Source organism: Oncorhynchus mykiss, chromosome 2, assembly GCF_057628025.1.
Source record: "Oncorhynchus mykiss isolate SJ-2025 chromosome 2, ASM5762802v1, whole genome shotgun sequence".
Classification (NCBI taxonomy): domain Eukaryota; kingdom Metazoa; phylum Chordata; class Actinopteri; order Salmoniformes; family Salmonidae; genus Oncorhynchus; species Oncorhynchus mykiss.
In genome coordinates, this window is record NC_143023.1 from 44,942,309 (window position 1) to 44,965,053 (window position 22,745).

The following is a 22,745-nucleotide window of genomic DNA, read 5'->3' on the forward strand; positions in this document are numbered from 1 at the left end:
TTTTCCATATCTTCAATCTAAGCCTGCTAGAAAGTGCCTGGTGGGAAGCAAAAGTAATTCCGCTTCCCAAGAATAGTTAAGCCCCTTTTACTGGCTCAAATAGCCAACCAATCAGCCTGTCCCCAACCCTTAGTAAACCTTTTGACTAGATACAATGATATTTTACTGTCAACAAATTGACAACAGACTTTCAGCACACTTATAGGGAAGGACAGACAACAAGCATGGCACTTACACAAATGACTGATGATTGGCTGAGATAAATTGATGATAAAAAGATGGGAGCTGTTTTGTTAGACTTCAGTGCAGTTTTTGACATTATCGATCATGGTCTGCTGATGGAAAAAATATATGTTATGGCTTTACACCCTCTGCTATATTGTGGGTGAAGTGTTAGCTGTCTAACAGAACACAGGGGGTGTTCTTTAATGGAAGCCTCTCCATCATAATCCAGATAATCCAAAAACGAAAAGCATTGCAATTGGGAAAATTCATTCATTAAACCATTAACCTTAACTACATCTTGTAAAAAAATATGTGAAAATTGAGCAAGTTGAGGTGAACTAAACTAAACTGCTTGGAGTAACCCTGGATTGTAAACTGTCATGGTCAAAACATGTTGACACAACAGTAGCTAAGATGGGGAGAAGTCTGCCCTAATAATGCGTTGATGTGCCTTTTTAACACTATCAACAAGGCAGGTTCTACAGGCTCTAGTTTTGTCGCATCTGGACTACTGTTCAGTCGTGTGGTCAGGTGCCTCAAAGAGAGACCTCTGAAAATTACAGTTGGTTCAGAACAGGGGAGTACGGCTGGCCCTTAAATGTACACCTAGAGTTTATGCATCCACCATAGTTTGTGGACCTGTGATGGAAAGGACAATGTGAGAAAGAATGTGAAAATTGTATTTTTATTTATTTATTTCACCTTTATTTAACCAGGTAGGCCAGTTGAGAACAAGTTCTCAGTTACAACTGCGACCTGGCCAAGATAAAGCAAAGCAATTTGACACATACAACAACACAGAGTTACACATTTAATTAACAAACATACAGTCAATAATAGAGTAGAAAAATTCTATATACAGTGTGTGCAAATGAGGTAAGACAAGGGAGGTAAGGCAATAAATAGGCCGTGGTGGCGAAGTAATTACAATATACCAATTAAACACTGTAGTGAAGATGAATGTGCAAGTGGAGATACTGGGGTGCAAAAGAGCAAGATAAATAAATGAATACAGTATGGGGATGAGGTAGTTGGATGGGCTATTTACAGACGGGCTATGTACAGGTGCAGTGATCTGTGAGCTGCTCTGACAGCTGGTGCTTAAAGCTAGTGAGGGAGATATGAGTCTCCAGTTTCAGTGATTTTTGTAGTTCGTTCCAGTCATTGGCAGCAGAGAACTGAAAGGAAAGGCGGCCAATGGGGGAATTGACTTTGGGGGTGACTAGTGAGATATACCTGCTGGAGCGCTTGCTACGGGTTTGTGCTGCTATGGTGACCAGTGAGCTGACATAAGGCAGGGCTTTACCTAGCAGAGACTTGTAGATGACCTGGAGTCAGTGGGTTTGGCGACAAGTATGAAGCGAGGGCCAGCCAACGAGAGAGTACAGGTCGCAATGGTGGGTAGTATATGGAGCTTTGGTGACAACACGGATGGCACTGTGATAGACTGCATCCAATTTGTTGAGTAGAGTGTTGGAGGCTATTTTGTAAATTACATCACCGAAGTCGAGGATCGGTAGGATGGTCAGTTTTACGAGGGTATGTTTGGCAGCATGAGAGAAGGATGCTTTGTTGTGAAATAGGAAGCCGATTCTAGATTTAATTTTGGATTGGAGACGCTTAATGTGAGTCTGGAAGGAGAGTTTACAGTCTAACCAGACACCTAGGTATTTGTAGTTGTCCACATATTCTAAGTCAGAACCGTCCAGAGTAGGGATGCTGGACGGATGGGCAGGTGCGGGCAGCGATCGGATGAAGAGCATGCATTTAGTTTTACTTGCATTTAAGAGCAGTTGGAGGCCACAGAATGAGAGTTGTATTGCTTTGAAACTAACCTGGAGGTTAGTTAACACAGCGTCTTAAGAAGGGCCAGAAGTATACAGAATGGTATCTATCTTGCTCCTTATCAGTCTTTCGGTATTGCGCTGAATTTGGTGTCTGCTTGTTTCCCGAGGCTCCGCAATTGCATCACGCCCTCCATACAGAGCCTCTGATCACATTTTCTGATCAAGCATCAATTGTGTTGCAGTAGTGTGACAATGACGGCAGCTGCAGCAGCTGTTATTAACATGAAGGTTGATGTATATATATATTTTTGAGCAGTGTATATACTGTATATATATATATACACAGTATGCCACTCCACAGAGGATTATCTAGAAAAAGCAGTGGAGATGCGCATTAGGTTTCCAAGAAGAGGCTATTCGTCACAATGTGTGGATGAAGCTTTTAATTGGCATTGGAAAAAACCCGAGATGAGCTGTTACAAAAAAGACCCGCTAAAGCTAAAGAACACTCCGTAATGTTCACAACTACGTATACTTTGAACTCGCGAAAAGTGGGAGGTGTGGATAAGAAACACTGGCATATTTTATTATCGGACCCAGCTTTGCCGGCTGAATATAAAAATCCACCACTTATTGTGTATAGGAGAGATCGCAATTTATGCGATAAGTTGGTTCATGCCAACAGCCAGCCACAAAATAAAATCATCCAGGCCCTTTTACGCTCTCTACCAAATGGTAGCTATTCATGCAGAGGATGTGCACAGTGCAACAATATGATGAAGTGTGAATATTTCTGCCATCCACACACAGGAAAACAGTTCCAAATAAATTAAATTATTAGGTGTTCCACCACCCATGTTATTTACATGATTAAATGTCCTTGTGGGCTCTGCTATGTTGGTAAAACCTCTCGTTCTCTCAAACAGAGAATTAGTGAACATACAAGTTAAATCAGGAGAAACGACAGGGATTATCCAGTCGCAGTACATTTCAATGACCTGAAGCATAACATTTCTACCTTTTAGATTTTGTGGCATGGAGAAAGTTAAGATATCAGACAGGGGAGGGGATATCAATAAAACTCTGAGTAAAAGAGAACGTTTTTGGATTTTCACCCTCCAGACATCATTTTCTAAAGGACTTAATGATGAAATGCCTATGTATATGTTATGTTGTGAATTTGAACATGAATTATGTGCCTATTTAAGATTTATCTTTTTTTCGTACGATGTACCCAATAACTAATGAAAACTTGCTATGTCCTCATTGTGGTTTTACGCCTTATTTATACACTTTTGTAATATTTATGAAATGCATATTGTTAAATTTGGTAACACTTATTTGTTTTTCCTTTGCCTCCAACCCCATTCGATGTGTGGAACGGATGTGGGTGGGGCTAGGTCTACATAAGGGTGCAAATTTCATTTATTTATTTTTTATTCACAAAAGCTCCCAGGAAGGCCGTGAGGCCGATACGTAAGCTTATTAAATATCAGTGATACTATCAAGAGCAGTGTGCCGTTTCCTTTGTCCTTCAACTTGAAGAAACGTTAAAAGTTCTTGAAATTCTCCAGATTGACTGACCTTCATGTCTTAAAGTAATGATGGACTGTCGTTTATCTTTGCTTATTTGAGCCGTTCTTGCCATAATATGGACGATTGCCTCAAACGCATTAAGAAGGAAAGAAATTTCACAAATGTGACCTGTTTCAGGAAACTAGGCGTACGTTGTAGGTCAGTATTTCACAGGAGAGCTGTTTGAATGTAACCTTAAACTTAACACTTTTTTGGTTACTACATGATTCCATATGTTATTTCATAGTTTTGATATCTTCACTATTATTCAACAATGTAGAAAATAGTAAAAAATTAAGAAAAACCCTGGAATGAGTAGGTGTGTCCAAATGTTTTGACTGGTACTGTATGTATATATATGTCCCCTCCACTTCTAAAACCAAAGTTGCGCCCCTGGTGAAAAGGGTAATATAGACAGTCAGAGAAAGGCTATTCAAGAGACAAAGCGACTTACCTGCCCCTCCTCCTCTCTGTATGAGTAGCGTGGCCTCGGCTCCGACAGAACACTCTTTGAGCAGCTCCACCACACGTCCATGTCCTGCCCCCACAACACCCTGCTGGTTCACCTCCAGGATTAGGTCTCCTTCACTCAGACCCACTCCGCCCTGTACACCCGGCTCCAACACCTGTACAACACAGAACATAGTCAAGTATGAGGATGGAAAAGTAGGAGTGATGACAGACAGACAGGCAGACTGATGAAAGGACAGATGGGCGGACAGAGAGATCAATAGAATACACAAGGCTACATTTACAACATACTGAGAGTAACGAGAGTAACACCCCAAAAAAGTAACACCACACGAGAGTAGCACGAGAGTAACACCCCACCTGTTTGACACACTGCCCAGTGGAGCTGTCGGCGATGGTGAATCCGAACCCCTCTGCCCCCTTCACAATGGTTACGGTCAGCAGCTCTGCCCCCTGGATCACGCCCCCTGCAATCCCTGTCGCCCCCGACGATGCCATGGAGATGTTGTCGTCGTGCGGTGTCATGGCCTGTGCAGACCGGACGGTGGTGGGAGGTAGTGAGGACCCATCAAGGTGGGGTGCCCCTGGCTGTGTTAGAGCCTGGGGAGGGAGCTGGGAGCTCAGGGAGAGGTACTCCAGGTAAGGGTCATAGCTACTGCGCCCATTCATCACCAGGGGTCGGTGTTCCAGACCCATGGGGGTCAGGGAGGCACTGGTGGACGCCCCAATAGAGTCCTCAGGGTCAAATGGTAGGGGGTATCCCCGGCAGAGGACCAGGGTGACGCTCTGGCCGATGGGCACGGACTGAAAGAGTTTGACCACGTCGGCGTGCGTTGTGCCCAGGCAACAGATGTCATTGATGTAGACTATGACGTCACCTGAAAGGGGAGGAAGCAGAGATCTTGTTCAGTAGTCATCAAACGGAAGAAGAGGGTCTGAATCAGGGAGGACATGTCAAATAAGAATTTAATTTTAATACTTTTTTGCTAAATATTTTAAACATTTTCTATTGCGTTCCTTAAACAACAAGGCCGGGGAGATTGGACAGAGAGGATGTCATACAAACCCAAGGGTAGAATTTGTTTCTGTGTGTGTGTGTGTGTGTGTGTGCAACAGGGTCAGAATGTACAGGCACCCATCAATCACACTACAAAGGTACTGCTATGCCAACCTCGGCATGGTTAACGAACACAAACACACTCACACACACTCCTTTCATTTCCATAATGTAAAAGAGATCCATGTTGAGCTTATGGCTCCTCTCCAGTCAGAATAGTGTCAGAATCAGGGTGACATCACAACCATACACTGAGTGTTCTCAGAACAATCTCAATTCAGGGAATGGACTTTACATGGTGTCAAAAGTGTTCCATTGGGATGCTGGCCCATGTTGAAGCCAATTCTTCCCACAGTTGTCAAGTTGGCTGGATGTCCTTCAGGTTGTGGACCATTGTTGATACCTATGGGAAACTGTGGAGCATGAATTTAACTAGGCAAGTTAGTTAAGAACAAATTATTATTTACGATGTCGGCCTACCCTGGCCAAACCCAGACAACGCTAGGCCAATTGTGTGCCACCTTATGGGACGACCAATCACGGCTAGTTGTGATACAGACTGGAATTGAACAATGGTCTGTAGTGACGCCTCTATCACTGAGATGCAGTGCCTTAGACCGCTGTGCCACTCGGGAGCCCCCCACCAAAAAATTCAGAAAAACCCATCAGCATTGCAGTATTTTTTTTTTTTTTTTGTACCTTTATTTAACTAGGCAAGTCAGTTTTAAGAACAAATTCTTATTTTCAATGACGGCCTTGACACAAACCGGTGCGTCTGGCACCTAATACCCCATTCAAAAGCACTTGCCTAGTCATCCTCTGAATGGCACACATACACAATCCATGTCTCAATCATCTCAAGGCTTAAAAATCCTTCTTTAACCTGTCTTGTCCCCTTCAGCTACACTGATGGAGTGGATTTAACAAGTGACATCAATAAGGGATCATTGCTTTCCCCTGCATTCACCTTATCTGTCTATGTCATGGAAAGAGCCGGTGTTCTTAATGTTTTGTACACTTAGTGTATATGACTAATGCATAATAGGGATGCATAAGCAGGGATTAATATTTTCCCAAAAATCTATCAAGTTTCAATACTGGGAATAATTCATATTTATCCTGAGAGTCCCGGAAATACCGCAAAAACTGGAAGTGCCCATTTAAAGCATTTTAAACCGAAGTATGGTCACTATGCCAGGGTCCCCCCAAAATAAAATGATTGCTGCGCCACTATGTCAAGATTTCACAGCAAGTGAAACTGATATTCGGTAATGACAGACTAGTTTTGATTGCCAGTGACATTGTTGAGAATTGAGAAACAGGCCATTTATTATTTCAGCGCATTTCAGCAGTTAGGCTATCTCAACACAGAACGCACTCAGGATGCACAGAGCACACCATGAGTAACACCATGTTGAATTATTCAAACTTTGTAACGGCAGTCAAGCAAAAGTCAAATGAGCAAAGTTGCTAAGCTTACTATATAACCTCCGATGAACGACAAAATATCTCCTATTTGGCACAATCAAGTTGATAACTATACAGATGGGAGATCATCTCATGAATAACGGGGAGAAAAAGAGAAGAGAGGAAATTGTTTAAATATCAAGGTATCTTAACGTGCACCAACTTCGTTTAAAAAATGTTTTATAGCAGTATTTTGACATGCATAGTTGAGATGTGCTTTGATAATGCAACCTATGGATTACAGAATAAAGTTAGGAATTTGCGTGCGAGACAGGATGTTTTGTTTCATTGGGATGATAGGAAAATAGCCTAGGCTCTATCAATAGATATATAATATACTTGATTCAGGCTACATTATTGCATGCTAAATGTCTCTGATCAGTGATAGATGAGCAAACAAATAAATTAGCTACCCCTTCCACTTGTCGAGCCAGCGATCAATTAACCAAATATGTGACCCACCATCTCTTTTCAGTCTTAAGTTCCAAAATTTGAAATGGTGTTTTTTACATTGGATAAAAGTACAGACTCAGAGCTTCTAAATTGTAGATCATACACTGTAGTTGGAGGGAACATGGGGAAGTAAAGCTGCTTTAAAAGTTCATACATTCATAATCCCATTTAGGATAAAAGGGCATTCAAACATTTTGCTGTGATTTTCACAATTGATTTATTACACATTTCTGGAAAACATACATTTAGAAAAGGAATACTTTTACCAAATTGCCAAAATGGATTCTCTGAACATTATCTCACTAACTTACACCATTAGGCAAACCATTAACAGTTTTAAATGGCCTATTGTTATATAATAAAGATAAACATTCAGATTGAACAGCTACAGTGCTGCTTTTTGCTTATGCCCATTTAGCATTGTAGACCCACTCATATCTTAAAGAATTCACATGGGAACACATGACAGTGGCCATGTGCTAAAGCATGAGGAAGTGCTTAACAAAATAAAGTGTTATATATTATATATATAATATATATATATATATATATATATATATATATATATATATATATATTTATATATTTCAACAAGAAAATACTTTATTAACTTATATTGCTAAAGGTAGTAGCCTTAGGAAAAACTTAACACACAAACGCGTAAAGGTAAAAACACTAACTAGACCTAGGCCTATTTCATAATGTCCTTTGAGTATCATTGGTTCAGGTCATGTTATGATATGAACAAAGGAATCTATCCTGAGAGCATGCTGTATTTCTGTCCTACCATGTAATATCCATGGCATTTTATTTAAAAAGTCCTGATCTTCTCTAAAATATATGTTTGCTGGGTTGTTTCGCATCTCTGGGAGGAAGGACGTCAACATTGCACAGCAACTGAAACCTGGATACATCTGAGTGAAAGCTCCTTGGCCACAACACCACCAGGCTCCAGACAATTGAAGCTGTAAAGAAGGAAAGCAATACAGTAAAACCTTGCATACCAGCAATAACATGAATTGATCCCCAAGTTCAAGCAAAAAGCTCAAAGTACAAAGAAAATACCTGAAGTGTTGCTTGTTCACTCTCAATCATCTCCTTGTACTGTTGGCAGGTTAATGCTGGAAGATCAATTCTAGAAAAATAGGTTAAAACATGAATTAATTATTTTCCTATAGCCTGTTGACTGCTACAGCTGTACTAAAATGACCTATACACACTTAACCTGTTTCCAGCCAACAATGGCAATGCAGACACTACAAGGTAGCTAGCAAGATTTAGGAAACATTTAGCTACATAATTACTTGCTGGCTAGATGTAAATGTTATTCATCTAGCTAGCCAGATAGTTGGACATGCAAGAAAATTACCTCGAAATCTATAACCCAATAATCCATCTGTAAAAGATGGCTTGTTGCCGGACGAAGCAAGCCATAACGTTACCTGTATGCAACTGTCTAGCTAGCTATCTATCTAGGTATATAGCTAACAATAACTAGCAATGAAAACAACCTTTTGATACAGTTGAGACAATAACGTTTGCAGATGTAGCTATCTTGGCATTTTAACTGTACACTCTTACCTGTGTATGGATTATGATGATTCACGGCAGACAATCACTTTCAAAATAATTCTTCCCACTCGGCATCAACCAGTCCAGACGGCTTTAGCCACAGAAGACAGAGCTGTGTCGATACCAGCAGCTGTATTCAGGACAACACTGGTATTCGAAAGCTGTAGCTATACTTTGCATCTAATCCATGATGAAAGTATTGGTAAATCGAATGGATCTTTCAAATATCCGTGGAAGCAGAGAGCACCCACACACACAACCATTCACGCACACCCCCACACACAAATGGACACCTCCCTCACAGCAATGCCACAAGTCAAATAGGCCAGATAATCAAGTTAATCAAGTTGTACTAGTCAACATTGACGGTATACAAATGGTATGCATCGTCAAAATAAATGTTTACTTGCAGGTTCCTTCTAAACTGTTCTACAAACAAAATTCCACTTTGACATTATGGCGTATTGTGTGTAAACAAATCAGTCATACAAAATCTCAATTTAATCATTTTTTAATTCAGGCTGTAATACAACAAAATTAGGAAAAGTAAAGGCGGTGTGAATACTTTCTGAAGACAGTGTTGCAGGGCTGTTAGGGCTGTTGCGGTGACTGTATTACCACCACACCGGCAGTCACGAGTCATGGAAGGCAGTCAAATTCCAAGTGACAGTGGCGAAAATATAATCAAATACAACATGAACATGAATTGTCCGCGAAGGGGCTAAACCACCGAAGCGCGGCTCGACACCATTAGAGCGAGACCAGCTGCGCTTGGCCCGCGACTGGAAAATGCTAGCTGACATTGGCCGGCAACTTGTGTTTCCTCCGGAGATCGCAACCACCACCCTAAGACCTGACATGGTGCTCTGGTCCCGTTCACTCAAGAAGGTCTTCATCATTGAGCTCACAGTACCCTGGGAGGACTCAGTAGATGAGGCTTATGAGCGAAAGCATCTGCGCTATGCCGATCTAGCTGCCGAAGCACGGCATCATGGCTGGAACACAGAAGTCCGACCAGTGGAGGTGGGCTGCAGAGGTTTTGTGGCAACATCTACAACCAGACTGCTTAGAGACCTTGGAATTAAGGGCCAGAGCCAGCGTTCGGCAATCAAAGCTATATCGGAGGCGGCAGAAGGCAGCAGTCAGTGGCTCTGGATGAAGAGGAAAGACCCCAGCTGGGCCCCGAAGTGAGAGGGCCAGGAGGTATGCGGTCAACAATGCTTGACTCAGGGAGGAGGATGCCCCTGCCATGCATAGACCCATGGGATGTTGGCTATCATCAACAAGGCAACTCCTATGACTAATTGGGAATGGGACGCAAGCGTAGGATTGATCACCCTGTCGCTGGCCGCCTTTGGGGAGGGTGTATAGTGTGAAAGGCCGAAACACCCTAGGAACCAAAGATACACTACTGATGATGCGCTCCCCAAATTTCACCAGGCTCACTGTTCATTAACTCTTGGAAGTGCTTGCACAAAGGATAGTAACATCTCATCCTGTGTTCTTGGAATCTGAATATCTGGACTTGTCCAGTGACTGCTGAGAAAGATCAGCTGACAACAGGGGAAAGTCTTTGTGGCGGCACGGAGAGACGGCTGACAGGAGGGAATAGACCCCACTGGGACAGTCATGGGGTAGCTTCCCATTTCTGTAGTTTCCCATGCTTCACAGTATGTTGGAAACACCCGCTTTTAGCTACAGAAAGTCAACATACGAGAATACCCCTAGAGTCTGCGAGAGCGGGGGCGGAAGATGACTCATCGGCTGACAACATGGTAACGACTGGACCGGAAACGACGAGTAATGAGAGCACAGCACAAGAGAACACCACAGCAACTGTCACAAGTTCTGCTGCAACAGCGGGCCACAAACAGATGCAGGTATGTGTCTGTGGTTGGAGGAAAGTTACATCACACCATGGGTTGAGGATCCACCATGGGAAGAAGGGGTGTTTGGGTAAAGAGAGACAGAGGCCTCGCATTGATTACTTTCTGCGAAAGCGATCAAATCAGTCGAATGAAGCACAGCAACTGGACGCAAACCATAGTTTGCAGTGCATCAGCACCACTGTCATGGAGGACGTAAACTCAAGCACCGAAGTAACAACTGAGGTGGAACCAACAACAGGAGTGGAACTCACCGAGCCTCCCAGACCTGCAGTCGAGAGGAGACTACCAGGGCACAGGCCGTATGTGAAGTGGCCTGGCGCCAGTGACAAGAAGTTGTGGGAAACAGTGAATACTGACCTTACCTTGACCCTCGAGAAACTTCGAGGCACAGTGGAGAAGAAGTTGGAGAGGATGGGGGACATTATCTATGAGTACGGGACAGAAAGATTTGGAGTGGAAGAGGCAAAAGGCGGGAGAAAGGTTCCAACCCCACCAGTTTCCAGGAGGCAACAAGAAATCAAGCGCCTCGTTCAAGAAAGGCGACAGCTTAAGAAACAGTGGAAGAAGGCCTCGGAAGTGGAAAAGGAGGGCATAGAGGCACTTCAGGCTGATATCAAAACCCGGTTGGCATCCCTCCGCAGAGCAGAGAACCTACGGAAACCCAGAAGGAAGAAAGAACAAACTAGAACTCGATTCTATAAAGATCCCTTCAAGTTCCTTAAAAGTCTCTTCACGAAGGAAAAAAGTGGAGCTCTAAAAACAACAAAGAAAGACCTAGAGGAGCACCTGAGAACAACAAACTTTGACTCAAAGCGACATGAACATCTGGCCATCCCATCAGATATCCCACCCATTGAACCCCCGGAACATCATATTGAGACCAGCCCTCCGACATGGAAAGAGGTGGAAAACACAGTTCGACGGGCAAGAACAGCATCAGCCCCGGGGCCAAATGGAGTCCCGTACAAAGTGTATAAGAACGCACCAGACGTCCTGAGGTTCCTCTGGAGGCTTATGAGAACAGCTTGGAAAAATAAGATAATACCCAAAGTGTGGCGTAGGGCAGGCGGGGTCCTGATCCCTAAGGAGAAGGATGCAGTGAACATCAGCCAATTCCGCCCAATCTCCTTACTGAATGTCGAGGGTAAAATCTTCTTTAGGGTCATTGCCCAGAGGATGGCCGAGTACCTGCAAAGGAATGCGTACGTCGATACATCTGTACAGAAGGCAGGAATATCAGGGTTCTCTGGCTGCTTGGAACATTCCAGCATGATCTGGCACCAGATCCAAATGGCCAAGGTGGAAAAAAGGGACCTCCATGTAGTCTTTCTTGACCTCGCCAATGCATTTGGCTCTGTGCCCCATGAACTCCTGTGGTCTGCCTTCAGATTTTTCCACATACCGGACACCATCACAACCCTGGTGAAGTCGTACTTCCAGGATCTGCAGTTCTGCTTTACCACCTCAGAGTTCACCACCTCATGGCAGTGCCTGAATGTAGGTATAATGGCGGGATGTACCATTTCTCCGTTGGCATTCATAATGGCAATGGAGGTTATCATCAGATCCTCAAAATGGGTTGCTGGTGGACAGCGAGTCGACTCTGGTTTCCGCCTCCCTCCACTCAGAGCCTACATGGACGACATTACAACATTGACCACCACTGTCCCATGCACCAGGAGACTGCTCAGAAAACTCGAGGAGAACATCAGCTGGGCCCATATGAAGATTAAACCATCCAAGTCACGCAGCATCTCGATTGTGAAGGGAGTACTCTCTGACCTGAAATTCTTCATCGGAGATGACCAAATCCCAACAGTGTCTGAGCAGCCGGTAAAAAGCCTTGGAAGGTGGTATGATGCAAGCCTGAAGGACAAAGACCAGGTGCAACAGCAGCGCAAAGACATCAGTAGTAGCCTACAGTCCATCGACAACACCCAGCTACCTGGAAAGTTAAAGGCCTGGTGTCTGCAGTTTGGTCTCCTACCCCGGGTGTTGTGGCCCTTAGCAGTGTATGAGGTTCCAATCTCAACAGTGGAGAAGATGGAAAGAGGAGTCACAGGCTACTTAAAGAAGTGGCTCGGAGTTCCACGATGCCTTACCACCATAGGCCTCTATGGAGATGGTGTCCTCAAGCTGCCCCTCACCAGTCTAACAGAGGAATTCAAGTGTTCAAAAACCAGGCTCCAGATGACACTGAATGAATCTCGAGACCCAGTGGTGAGCAACAACGCGCCGACCTTGGCAACTGGGCGCAAATGGAGGCCAGGAAAAGCAGTCCAGGAGGCAACAGCAGCCCTCAGACATGCTGACATTGTGGGTCATGTTCAGCAAGGGAGAGGAGGCCTTGGGCTAACTAGCCGTGCTGCTTGGAGTAAGGCCACTGCACCAGAGCGGCGGAAGATGGTAGTGCAGGAAGTACGCCATCAGGAGGAGGCTGCAAGGTGGGCCAAGGCAGTCTCTCTTTCCAAACAGGGACAGTGGACTCGATGGGACAGTGTGGAGAAGAGGAAGATAAGCTGGAAGGATCTGTGGGCCATGGAAGCGAGGCGGTTGAGCTTCTCCATCAGAGCAACATATGAAGTCCTTCCAACACCAGTTAATCTTCACCAATGGTATGGTGAAGATCCGGACTGTGCCCTCTGTTCCATGCCAGCCAACCTCAGGCACATTCTCACAGGGTGTAAAACAAGCCTCACTCAAGGACGCTACACTTGGCGTCACAACCAAGTCCTTAAAAACCTTGCGTCCGCCCTGGAGGACAAGCGAGCTGCCACCAACTCCCTACCACCCCCAGCAGCATCACATCCCTTACGGACAAACTTTGTCCGCGAAGGGGCTAAACCACCGAAGCGCGGCTCGACACCATTAGAGCGAGACCAGCTGCGCTTGGCCCGCGACTGGAAAATGCTAGCTGACATTGGCCGGCAACTTGTGTTTCCTCCGGAGATCGCAACCACCACCCTAAGACCTGACATGGTGCTCTGGTCCCGTTCACTCAAGAAGGTCTTCATCATTGAGCTCACAGTACCCTGGGAGGACTCAGTAGATTAGGCTTATGAGCGAAAGCATCTGCGCTATGCCGATCTAGCTGCCGAAGCACGGCATCATGGCTGGAACACAGAAGTCCGACCAGTGGAGGTGGGCTGCAGAGGTTTTGTGGCAACATCTACAACCAGACTGCTTAGAGACCTTGGAATTAAGGGCCAGAGCCAGCGTTCGGCAATCAAAGCTATATCGGAGGCGGCAGAAGGCAGCAGTCAGTGGCTCTGGATGAAGAGGAAAGACCCCAGCTGGGCCCCGAAGAGAGAGGGCCAGGAGGTATGCGGTCAACAATGCTTGACTCAGGGAGGAGGATGCCCCTGCCATGCATAGACCCATGGGATGTTGGCTATCATCAACAAGGCAACTCCTATGACTAATTGGGAATGGGACGCAAGCGTAGGATTGATCACCCTGTCGCTGGCCGCCTTTGGGGAGGGTGTATAGTGTGAAAGGCCGAAACACCCTAGGAACCAAAGGTACACTACTGATGATGCGCTCCCCAAATTTCACCAGGCTCACTGTTCATTAACTCTTGGAAGTGCTTGCACAAAGGATAGTAACATCTCATCCTGTGTTCTTGGAATCTGAGCGCCCATGAGCTCATGTTGCTCAACATTTCTATAGGCTATGCAATTGCAAGAGAAAACAGAGTGATGGTCTCTATTAAAAAGAGGAGGATCACATCAACTTTCTATTGAGAAGGCCTACTATATTTATTTTGTAACTTTCCTTATACTTCCTCAGGATTGGTGGGTCCCCTGCGGGACGGTTACGCTAATGTAGGCTAATGCGATTAACATGAGGTTGTAAGCAACAAGAACATTTCCCAGTACATAGACATACAGTGGGGCAAACAAGTATTTAGTCAGCCACCAATTGTGCAAGTTCCCCCACTTAAAAAGATGAGAGAGGCCTATAATTTTCACCATAGGTACACTTCAACTATGACAGACAAAATGAGAAAAAAAATCCAGAAAATCACATTGTAGGATTTTTTATGAATTTATTTGCAAATTTTGGTGGAAAATATGTATTTGGTCAATAACAAAAGTTTATCTCAATACTTTGTTATATACCCTTTGTTGGCAATGACATAGGTCAAACATTTTCTCTAAGTCTTCACAAGGTTTTCACACACTGTTGCTGGTATTTTGGCCCATTCCTACATGCAGATCTCCTCTAGAGCAGTGATGTTTTGGGGCTGTTGCTGGGCAACACAGACTTTCAACTCCCTCCAAAGATTTTCTATGGGGTTGAGATCTGGAGACTGTCTAGGCCACTCCAGGACCTTAAAATGCTTCTTACGAAGCCACTCCTTCGTTGACCGGGCGGTGTGTTTGGGATCATTGTCATGCTGAAAGACCCAGCCACGTTTCATCTTCAATGCCCTTGCTGATGGAAGGAGGTTTTCACTCAAAATCTCACGATACATGGCCCAATTCATTCTTTCCCTTACACGGATCAGTCGTCCTGGTCCCTTTGCAGAAAAACAGCCCCATGATGTTTCCACCCTCATGCTTCACCCCCAGGTATGGTGTTCTTTGGATGTAACTCAGCATTCTTTGTCCTGCAAACACGACGAGTTGAGTTTTTACCAAAAAGTTATATTTTGATTTCATCTGATCATATGACATGCTCCCAATCTTCTTCTGGATCATCCAAATGCTCTCTAGCAAACTTCAGACGGGCCTGGACATGTACTGGCTTAAGCAGGGGGACACGTCTGGCACTGCAGGAATTGAGTCCCTGGCGGCGTAGTGTGTTACTGATGTTAGGCTTTGTTACTTTGGTCCCAGCTCTCTGCAGGTCATTCGCTAGGTCCCCCCGTGTGGTTCTAGGATTTTTGCTCACCGTTCTTGTGATCATTTTGACCCCACGGGGTGAGATCTTGCGTGGAGTCCCAGATCGAGGGAGGTTATCAGTGGTCTTGTATGTCTTCCATTTCCTAATAATTGCTACCACAGTTGATTTCTTCAAACCAAGCTGCCTACCTATTGCAGATTCAGTCTTCCCAACCTGGTGCAGGTCTACAATTTTGTTTCTGGTGTCCTTTGACAGCTCTTTAGTCTTGGCCATAGTGGAGTTTGGAGTGTGACTGTTTGAGGTTGTGGACAGGTGTTTTTTATACCTATAATACCTTAACCTCTCTGATCTCCCAAACCCGGATCCGGTATCGTGACTACAGCCTCAAGCTCATTACCATAACGCAACGTTAACTATTCATGAAAATCGCAAATGAAATGAAATAAATATGCCATCTCGCAAGCTTAGCCTTTTGTAAACAACACTGTCATCTCAGATTTTCAAAATATGCTTCTCAACCATAGGAAAACAATAATTTGTGTAAAAGTAGCTAGCTAGCGTAGCATTTAGCGTTAGCATTAGCGTTAGCATCCAGCACGCAACATTTCAACAAAAACATAAAAAGTTTTTAATTATTAATTTTAATTATGAGATTACTGTTGTTTTGAATTTGGCGCCCTGCACTTTCACTGGCTGTTGTCATATCATTCCCGTTAGCGGGATCTCAGCCCTAAGAGTAAACAAATTAGGAACATTTGGGCAGTCTTGATACAAATTTTGAACAGAAATGCAATGGTTCATTGGATCGGTCTAAAACTTTGCACATACATTGCTGCCATCTAGAGGCCCATATTTAAATGGCACTTGGGCTGGAATAATATATATTTGCCCTTTCTTTTGCATTTAAAAGATGATAATACAAAAAACGGTTGTTTTTTTCTTTGTATTATATTTTACCAGATCTAATGTGATATATTATCCTACATTCCTTTCACATTTCCACAAACTTCACAGTGTTTCCATTCAAATGGTACCAATAACTGGTTCCAAGAAAATTGTGCACTCTCATCAAACAATATCATGCTATTCTTTCATTGTATTAGCTACTGTAAATTGGATGAACATGAAGTTAAGATTTTTACCAATATCAGATATGTCTATGTCCTGGGACATTTTCTTGTTACTTACAACCTCATGCTAATCACATTAGCCTACATTAGTTCAACCGTCAAGTGGAAGGGACATCGATCCTGAAGAAGTTTTCAAAACATTTACAACAGGAGTATAGCCTATCTGGCTTGCATGTATTTGTATTTATTATGGATCCCTTTTCCTGGTGTCCAGCAAAATTACACACAATGTGTGTGAATGTGTATGCATGTTTCTGTTGCTTCATAGCCCCCGCTGTTCCATAAGGTGTATTTTTATCTGTTTCTTAAATCTAAATGTACTGCTTGCATCAGTTACTTGATGTGGAATAGAGTTCCATGTAGTCATGGCTCTCTGTAGTACTGTGTGCCTCTCTTAGTCTGTTCTGGACCAGGGGACAGTGAAGAGACCTCTTGTGGCATGTCTTGTGGGGTATGCATGGGAGTCCGAGCTGTGCGCCAGTAGTTCAAACAGACAGCTCTGTGCATTCATCATGTCAATAGCTCACATAAATACGAGTGGTGATAAAGTCAATCTCTGCTCCACTTTGAGCCAAGAGAGAAGTCCCTTTTTATGGTACCTGATCACAAGACTGAACAGTTGTCCAGGTGCGACAAAAATAGGGCCCAGATAAATAATGTAGGACATGCCTTATTTATAGTGCTGTTGAGAAGGTAGTTTAGCGCTTTATTATGGACAGACTTCTCCCCATTTTAGTAACTGCTGTATCAATAGGTTTTGACCATGAACGTTTACAATCCAGGGTTACTCCAAGGAGTTTAGTCATCTCAACTTGCTCAATTTCCACATTATTTATTACAGGATTCCGTTGAGGTTTAGGGTTTAGTGAATGTTTTGTCCCAAATACAATGCATTTAGTTTTAGAAATATTTAGGACTAACATACTCCTTGCCACACACTCTGAAACTAACTGCAGCTCTTTGTTAAGTGTTAGTCATTTCAGTCGCTGGGGTAGCTGACATGTATAGTGTTGAGTCATCCGCATACATAGAGACACTGGCTTTACTCAAAGTTAGTAAAGATTGAAAAAAGTAAGGGGCCTAGACAGCTGCCCTGAGGAATTTCTGATACTACCTGGATTATGTTGGAGAGGCTTAACAGAACACAGAGGGTGTTCTTTAATGTAACTCTTTATCCACAATACAGCAGGGGGTGTAAAGCCATAACACATGTTTTTCCAGCAGCACACTATGGTTGATAACGTCAAAAGCTGCACTGAAAGTATAAGAAAACAGCCCCCACAATAATTTTATAAATTTCTCTCAGCCAATCATCAGTCATTTGTGTAAGTGTTGTGCTTGTCGAATGTCCTTCCCTATAAGAAAGGTGAAAGTTTGTTGTCAATTTGTTTATGTTAAAATCGCATTCTATCTGGTCCAACACAATTTTTTTCAAACGTTTACTGAGGGTTGGAAACAGGCTGATTGGTGGGCTATTATGGTCTCCCAAGTGCCACAGTGCTAGACACGTCACTACAGACCCGGGTTTTTTCCCGGGCTGTATAATAAGCGGCCTTGATCGGGAGTCCCATAGGGCGCGCACAATTAGCCCAGCATCGTCCGGGTTAGTGGAGAGTTTGGCTGGGTTAAATAGAGGTTAAAAATATATGTACACTGCTCAAAAAAATAAAGGGAACACTAAAATAACACATCCTAGATCTGAATGAATGAAATATTCTTATTAAATACTTTTTTCTTCACATAGTTGAATGTGCTGACAACAAAATCACACAAAAATTATCAATGGAAATCAAATTTATCAACCCATGGAGGTCTGGATTTGGAGTCACACTCAAAATTAAAGTGGAAAACCACACTACAGGCTGATCCAACTTTGATGTAATGTCCTTAAAACAAGTCAAAATGAGATTCAGTAGTGTGTGTGGCCTCCACGTGCCTATATGACCTCCCTACAACGCCTGGGCATGCTCCTGATGAGGTGGCGGATGGTCTCCTGAGGGATCTCCTCCCAGACCTGGACTAAAGCATCCGCCAACTCCTGGACAGTCTGTGGTGCAACTTGGTGGTGGATGGAGCGAGACATGATGTCCCAGATGTGCTCAATTGGATTCAGGTCTGGGGAATGGGCGGGCCAGTCCATAGAATCAATGCCTTCCTCAGGAACTGCTGACATTCTCCAGCCACATGAGGTCTAGCATTGTCTTGCATTAGGAGGAACCCAGGGCCAACCTCACAAGCAGGTTGGCCCAGCACAAGAGGTCTGAGGATCTCATCTCGGTACCTAATGGCAGTAAGGCTACCTCTGGCGAGCACATGGAGGGCTGTGCGGCTCCCCAAAGAAATGCCACCCCACAACATGACTGACCCACCGCCAAACCAGTCATGCTGGAGGATGTTGCAGGCAGCAGAACGTTCTCCACGGCGTCTCCAGACTCTGTCACGTCTGTCACGTGCTCAGTGTGAACCTGCTTTCATCTGTGATGAGCACAGGGCGCCAGTGGCGAATTTACCAATCTTGGTGTTCTCTGGCAAATGCCAAACGTCCTGCACGGTGTTTGGCTGTAAGCACTACCCCCACCTGTGGACGTCGGGCCCTCATACCACCCTCATGGAGTCTGTTTCTGACCGTTTGAGCAGACACATGCACATTTGTGGCCTGCTGGAGGTCATTTTGCAGGGCTCTGGCAGTGCTCCTCCTTGCACAAAGGCAGAGGTAGCGGTCCTGCTGCTGGGTTGTTGCCCTCCTACGGCCTCCTCCACATCTCCTGATGTACTTGCCTGTCTCCTGGTAGCGCCTCCATGCCCTGGACACTACGCTGACAGACACAGCAAACCTTCTTGCCACAGCTCGCATTGATGTGCCATCCTGGATGAGCTGCACTACCTGAGCCTCCTGTGTGGGTTGTAGACTCCGTCTCATGCTACCACTAGAGTGAAACAACCGCCAGCATTCAAAAGTGACCAAAACATCAGCCAGGAAGCACAGGAACTGAGAAGTGGTCTGTGGTCTCCACCTGCTGAACCACTCCTTTATTGGGGGTGTCTTGCCGTTTGCCTATAATTTCCACCTGTTGTCTATTCCATTTGCACAACAGCATGTGAAATGTATTGTCAATCAGTGTTGCTTCCTAAGTGGACAGTTTGATTTCACAGAAGTGTGATTGACTTGGAGTTACATTGTGTTGTTTAAGTGTTCCCTTTATTTTTTGAGCAGTGTATATATATTTTAGCCAGTAAAGGTGGCTTTACTATTCTTAGGTAACGGAATGACTTTTGCTTCACACCAAGCCTGGGGGCACACACTTTATAGTAGGCTTAAATTGAATATATGGCAAATAGGAGTGGCAATATCGTCTGCTATTATCCTCAGTAATTTTCCATCCAAGTTGTCAGACCTCGGTGGTTTGTCATTGTTGATAGACAAGTATTTCTCCTCCACCACACTCACTTTACGGAATTAAAAATTACAATGCTTGTCTTTCATAATTTGGTCAGATTTAATTTGATGCATAGTGTCAGCCTTTGTTGCTGGCATGTCAAGTTTTCTAATCTTGCCAATGAAAAAAATCATGAAAGTTGTTATCAGTGGGTTTTTTGATGAATGAGCTATCTGATTCAATGAATGTTGGAGGTAAGTTTGACTTTTTTATTTATTTTATTTTATTTTATTTTTTACAAATTTTGATTTAATTAAGGTGCTCCAAAGCTTTTTACTATCATTCTTCGTCATTTATCTTAGTTTCATACTATAGTTTCTTAATCTTTTTATTAGGATTAGTCACATGATTTCTCAATTTTCAATATGTTTGCCAATCGATTGTGCAACCAGACTTATTTGCCATTCCTTCTGTTTCATCCCTCTCCACCATACAATTTTTAAATTCCTCATCAATCCAGTAATTTTCTTAATGGGTGCATGCTTATTAGTAACTGGAATAAGCAATTTCATAAATGTGTCAAGTGCAGCATATGTTTGCTCCTTATTATACACTACGGACCAACATATATTCTTTACATCAACAACATAGGAATCACTACAAAACTTATTGTATGACCTCTTATACACTATATTAGGCCCAGCCTTTGGAACATTGGTTTACCTAGATATGGATACTATATTGTGATCTCTACATCTGATGGATCTGGGTACTGATTTCAAGCAAATTTCTGCAGCATTAGTAAAGTTGTGATCAATACATGCTGATGAATTCATTCCTGTGCTGTTTGTAACTATCCTGGTTGGTTGACTGATAACCTGAACCAGGTTGCAAGCACTGGTTACAGTTCAAAGCTTTTCTTGAGTGGTCAGCTTGTTGAAAGCCAGTCAATATTGAAATCACCCAGGAGATATATCTCTCTGTTGATATCTGTTACAGATACAGGTATCCTGTGTGTGTATTTTCTTTCCTTCTGCCCTATTCACAGGTGCCGCCAATCAGTCACCAATCAGTCGCTAATCTGAAGACACACCTGCTCCTTTTCCCTTACCCAATCACATCCCCTTTCCCTTGTTTTAAAAGCATCCCAATTAGTTTTCTCTGGAGAGCTCTCTTTTGTTTTTGCAACCACATGTCACGTTGTCTGTTAACCTGTGAGTATTGCTTTGTTATGGTGTTTGTTTGACGATGGGAAAAGGGGGTACCAAGAAAAGTCGCCCATGAGCATACACTACCCATAGGTAAATATTGTCTAAAGGACATTAGTTAGAACTGGGTGGACCATCCACTGGGTTGTCCATTACTGTGTGTTTAAAAAAAATAAACCCTGAGTGTTTGTTTGTAAATAAGTTGTACGTTTTCACTGTTATAATTTGCATGAGTTATGTTACGGGTCTCGTTTCAATCCCCCCCTAGACTGCAGGGCCAAAGAGATTCGTAACTATCACATACATTATCAAGCATTCACACAGGTTATCCAGATACTGACTGTTAGCACTTGGTGGTTTATAGCAGCTTCCCACCAGAATGGGCTTTAGGTGAGGAAGATTAATCTGTAGCCAAATTACTTCAATATTACTGAACATGAGATCCTCTAATCTTTACAGGAATGTTTTTCTGAAAATAAACAGCAACAGCTCCACCATTGGCATTACTATGTTTTCTGAAAATGTTATAACCTTGTATGGCTACCACTTTATCAACAGTATAATAAGTGAGTTTCAGAGAGTCAGAATATGAATGTCATCTGTTACAAGCAAATTATTTTTCATCAAAACTTTTTGTCTTAAGCTGCATATGTTAACGTGGGCTATTTTGAGCACTTCTTCTGGGATGCTTGCATAGTTTTCATTGCATTACTGGGACGTTTAGCAGAAGTAGATATGCTCATGTTATTTATGTTAGTGCAGGGTGATGCACACAGTGGACTTCCTCCTAGGGTATACCGCCTCAGTGCTAACAGTATACATCTGGTTCATAGGCACATAAAACAGCTGTAGGATCAGCAGAGGCATTCAGGGCAGCTAGAGGGACAAATTAGGTTACTTTGTGTCTACCAACGCCCCTGGTGTGCACTTGCTGAAGAATTATGACAACTCTGCATCACAATGGTAGGGATTAGCTGGGCTTGGGTCAATGATAAGTCATTGTCTCAATGCAGCCTTATGCTGTGAAAGGATCCAGGAAACCCAAATGATTTGGGTGGATCCCATCCTCATAAAACATGTTTTGTTTCCAAAAGGTATTGAAATTGTCAACAAAAGTTACACCCATTGAGCTTGCATTAATCACGTAGCCAGTTGTAAAGAAAACCCTGCTAGTGTTCAATGCCACGATTCAGAGAGGGCACTTGGCCAGATACGATGGTTATTTTGTTGGTGTCTAGCAATCAGCTCTTAAATCCAGTTTCAACTGTTTAGAGCTGCCCTTAAATGTCGTTAAAACCCATATGGACTACGATATAATCGATTTCGATGTCTTGACATAGAACATTTGGGTGCAGCCTAGTAATGTAATTTACTCAAGCTCCGGGAGAGGACATTGTTTTTGCACCAGGAACAGTATTTCTTACCATGGAGCTGCCCAAAATCAAGCTTCACAGGATTCGGAGAACCCTTTATGGATGGGCGAGAGGCAGGATAACTTGAGCCCGTTGCTCCTGGTGCAGGCCTCTGACAGATGGAAAAGCCCCGCTCGATCGAGAGCAGGGACAGATTTCCAATGTCAACTTCAAAATTGTAGAAGTAGGCACTGTAGCTCCAGTGACCAAAGGTGCATCAAGATCAGGCTCCAGGACTGTGAAACTATTCGTTTGTATCCTCTCTGGGTTTCTC

The 22,745-nt window shown here is 43.6% G+C and overlaps 1 protein-coding gene and 1 long non-coding RNA gene across 2 annotated transcripts in view; both read right to left on the reverse strand.

The window, feature by feature from the left end:
- LOC110501618 (membrane-associated guanylate kinase, WW and PDZ domain-containing protein 2) overlaps positions 1 to 22,745 on the reverse strand; it is a 292,550-nt gene that overhangs the window by 89,980 nt on the left and 179,825 nt on the right. Inside the window, 2 exon segments of the mRNA XM_036949610.2 lie at positions 4,042 to 4,213; positions 4,419 to 4,936. Coding sequence (XP_036805505.2) covers positions 4,042 to 4,213; positions 4,419 to 4,936 — 690 coding nt within the window.
- Positions 7,879 to 8,754, reverse strand: LOC149985116 (uncharacterized). Its single transcript, XR_016486851.1, has 3 exons — positions 8,617 to 8,754; positions 8,101 to 8,170; positions 7,879 to 8,000 (listed from the first exon to the last, which is right to left on the reverse strand). It is a non-coding gene; the product is annotated as an uncharacterized LOC149985116 (long non-coding RNA).